Source organism: Aptenodytes forsteri, unplaced genomic scaffold (assembly GCF_000699145.1).
Source record: "Aptenodytes forsteri isolate BGI_AS27 unplaced genomic scaffold, ASM69914v1 Scaffold120, whole genome shotgun sequence".
Lineage (NCBI taxonomy): Eukaryota > Metazoa > Chordata > Aves > Sphenisciformes > Spheniscidae > Aptenodytes > Aptenodytes forsteri.
This window is the reverse complement of record NW_008795938.1, coordinates 2,103,718-2,105,282: the sequence shown is the minus strand read 5'-3', so window position 1 is coordinate 2,105,282 and position 1,565 is coordinate 2,103,718. Positions and strand designations below refer to the sequence as shown.

The 1,565-nt window shown below is 51.5% G+C and overlaps 1 protein-coding gene across 1 annotated transcript in view; it reads left to right on the top strand.

The window, feature by feature from the left end:
* Positions 1 to 1,565, top strand: part of SKP2 (S-phase kinase associated protein 2) — an 11,900-nt gene continuing 10,335 nt past the window's right edge. Inside the window, exons 1-2 of the mRNA XM_009285171.1 lie at positions 1 to 148; positions 349 to 438. Of these exons, the coding sequence (XP_009283446.1) occupies positions 73 to 148; positions 349 to 438 (166 nt within the window). The 5' untranslated portion in view covers positions 1 to 72. The remainder of the gene's footprint in view (positions 149 to 348; positions 439 to 1,565) is intronic.

The window sequence follows — 1,565 nt, the reverse complement described above, 5'->3', positions numbered from 1 at the left end:
TCCAGCAGCAATGTTTCCACCAGCTTCACCTGGGACTGGGACTCCAGCAAGACCTCGGAGTTTCTCTCGGGCATGGGAGTGTCTGTCCTTAAGAAGGACAAGCTGGGCAATGAAAACACACCACAGGACCTGCTGGTGTCATCACCCTGTCCTCCTCAGAAACGGCAGAAGGTGAAAGAGAAGGAAAGGGACTTTGTCATTGTGCGCCGGCCTCGGCTGCTTCGAGAGGCAGAGTCAGGTACCGTCACCCCAGTCCAGGTTTTGTTTGCCCATCAGTAGAGATGGAGAGTGGGCATGACAAGTCATTAGTACTTTATTCTTTGCCTTTTTTGCTTGTTGGCAACAGAGGTCCTCCTCAGAAACGGCAGAAGGTGAAAGAGAAGGAAAGGGACTTTGTCATTGTGCGCCGGCCTCGGCTGCTTCGAGAGGCAGAGTCAGGTACCGTCACCCCAGTCCAGGTTTTGTTTGCCCATCAGTAGAGATGGAGAGTGGGCATGACAAGTCATTAGTACTTTATTCTTTGCCTTTTTTGCTTGTTCCCAACAGAATATCACTTCTGTATCTAGTGGCTTTCAGGCTTGGGCTGATAAGTCCTGTTTTATGTAAGCCTTTAAGCAAAGGTGATGTGTCCGGTTTCAGAACTGTGGCCCATGTAAGCCATGGTTAGCTTCTGCCTAGCCCCGCCTGCCCCTGTCTGTGCGCCAGGGGTTTGTGCTGCATGTCCCTCTGTCTGTTCTTGCTGCTTGGATTTGGGTGGCCCCTTGGCCCAGCAGGGCCCTGAGCTGCATCTGTCGCTCTGCCCAAGGGACCTGTTCTAGGAGATGCTTTGCCACATACCAAGCGGGGCCAGGCTCCTCACAGAATACAGCTGTGGCTGCCAGATGAATATGGGCTATTGGCGCTGCTGTCCCCAATATAATTTTGAAACCCAGGGGGGCTTGATTTTTGTTTTTTAACTTAAGCATCTAAGAAGTAAGATACTTCGTCCTCGAGACGAAAGGGATCCAGATCCAGATCTCTCGCAGTGCAGGCTGAGGTATGCCAGAGGGGCAGCATCTCTATTCCAGTTGGAGCTGAGCTGTGAGCAATGCAAGGGACCCTGCCAGAGAGCTACAGGGAAGGTGCAGCAAAGGGTGTAAGGGTCCTGGGCTGGAAAGGGACTGGCAGGGAAAGAGCAGGGCTGCAACATGAAGACCTGGAGCACTTGAAGAAGGGGTTATAGGATGCTGGGTTCCTTTTCCCTGGTATCAAAATGTGTTTTCAGTCTGCAGTGACTAAGGAATGCAAAATAAAGAAACAGCTCTCTCCAGACACTAGGCTGTCATATGAAAGGTGGGAATGCCCTCAGACAACCCTGCTTTTAAATAAGATGGGGTGCTGGGTCATAGGCAGCTGTTCTTGAGCTCCACCATCCAGAAATCTCCCGTGTGAATGGCAACACCTTGTGGAGCCTTGTGGAGCCCTGTATCTACTCATGAGAAGTTGAGATCACACCACATCCTTTCAGATAATTTGGGGGGGGGGGGGAGTGTGTTGGGGGGCAATTTTTAAGGGAGTGTTTGGCG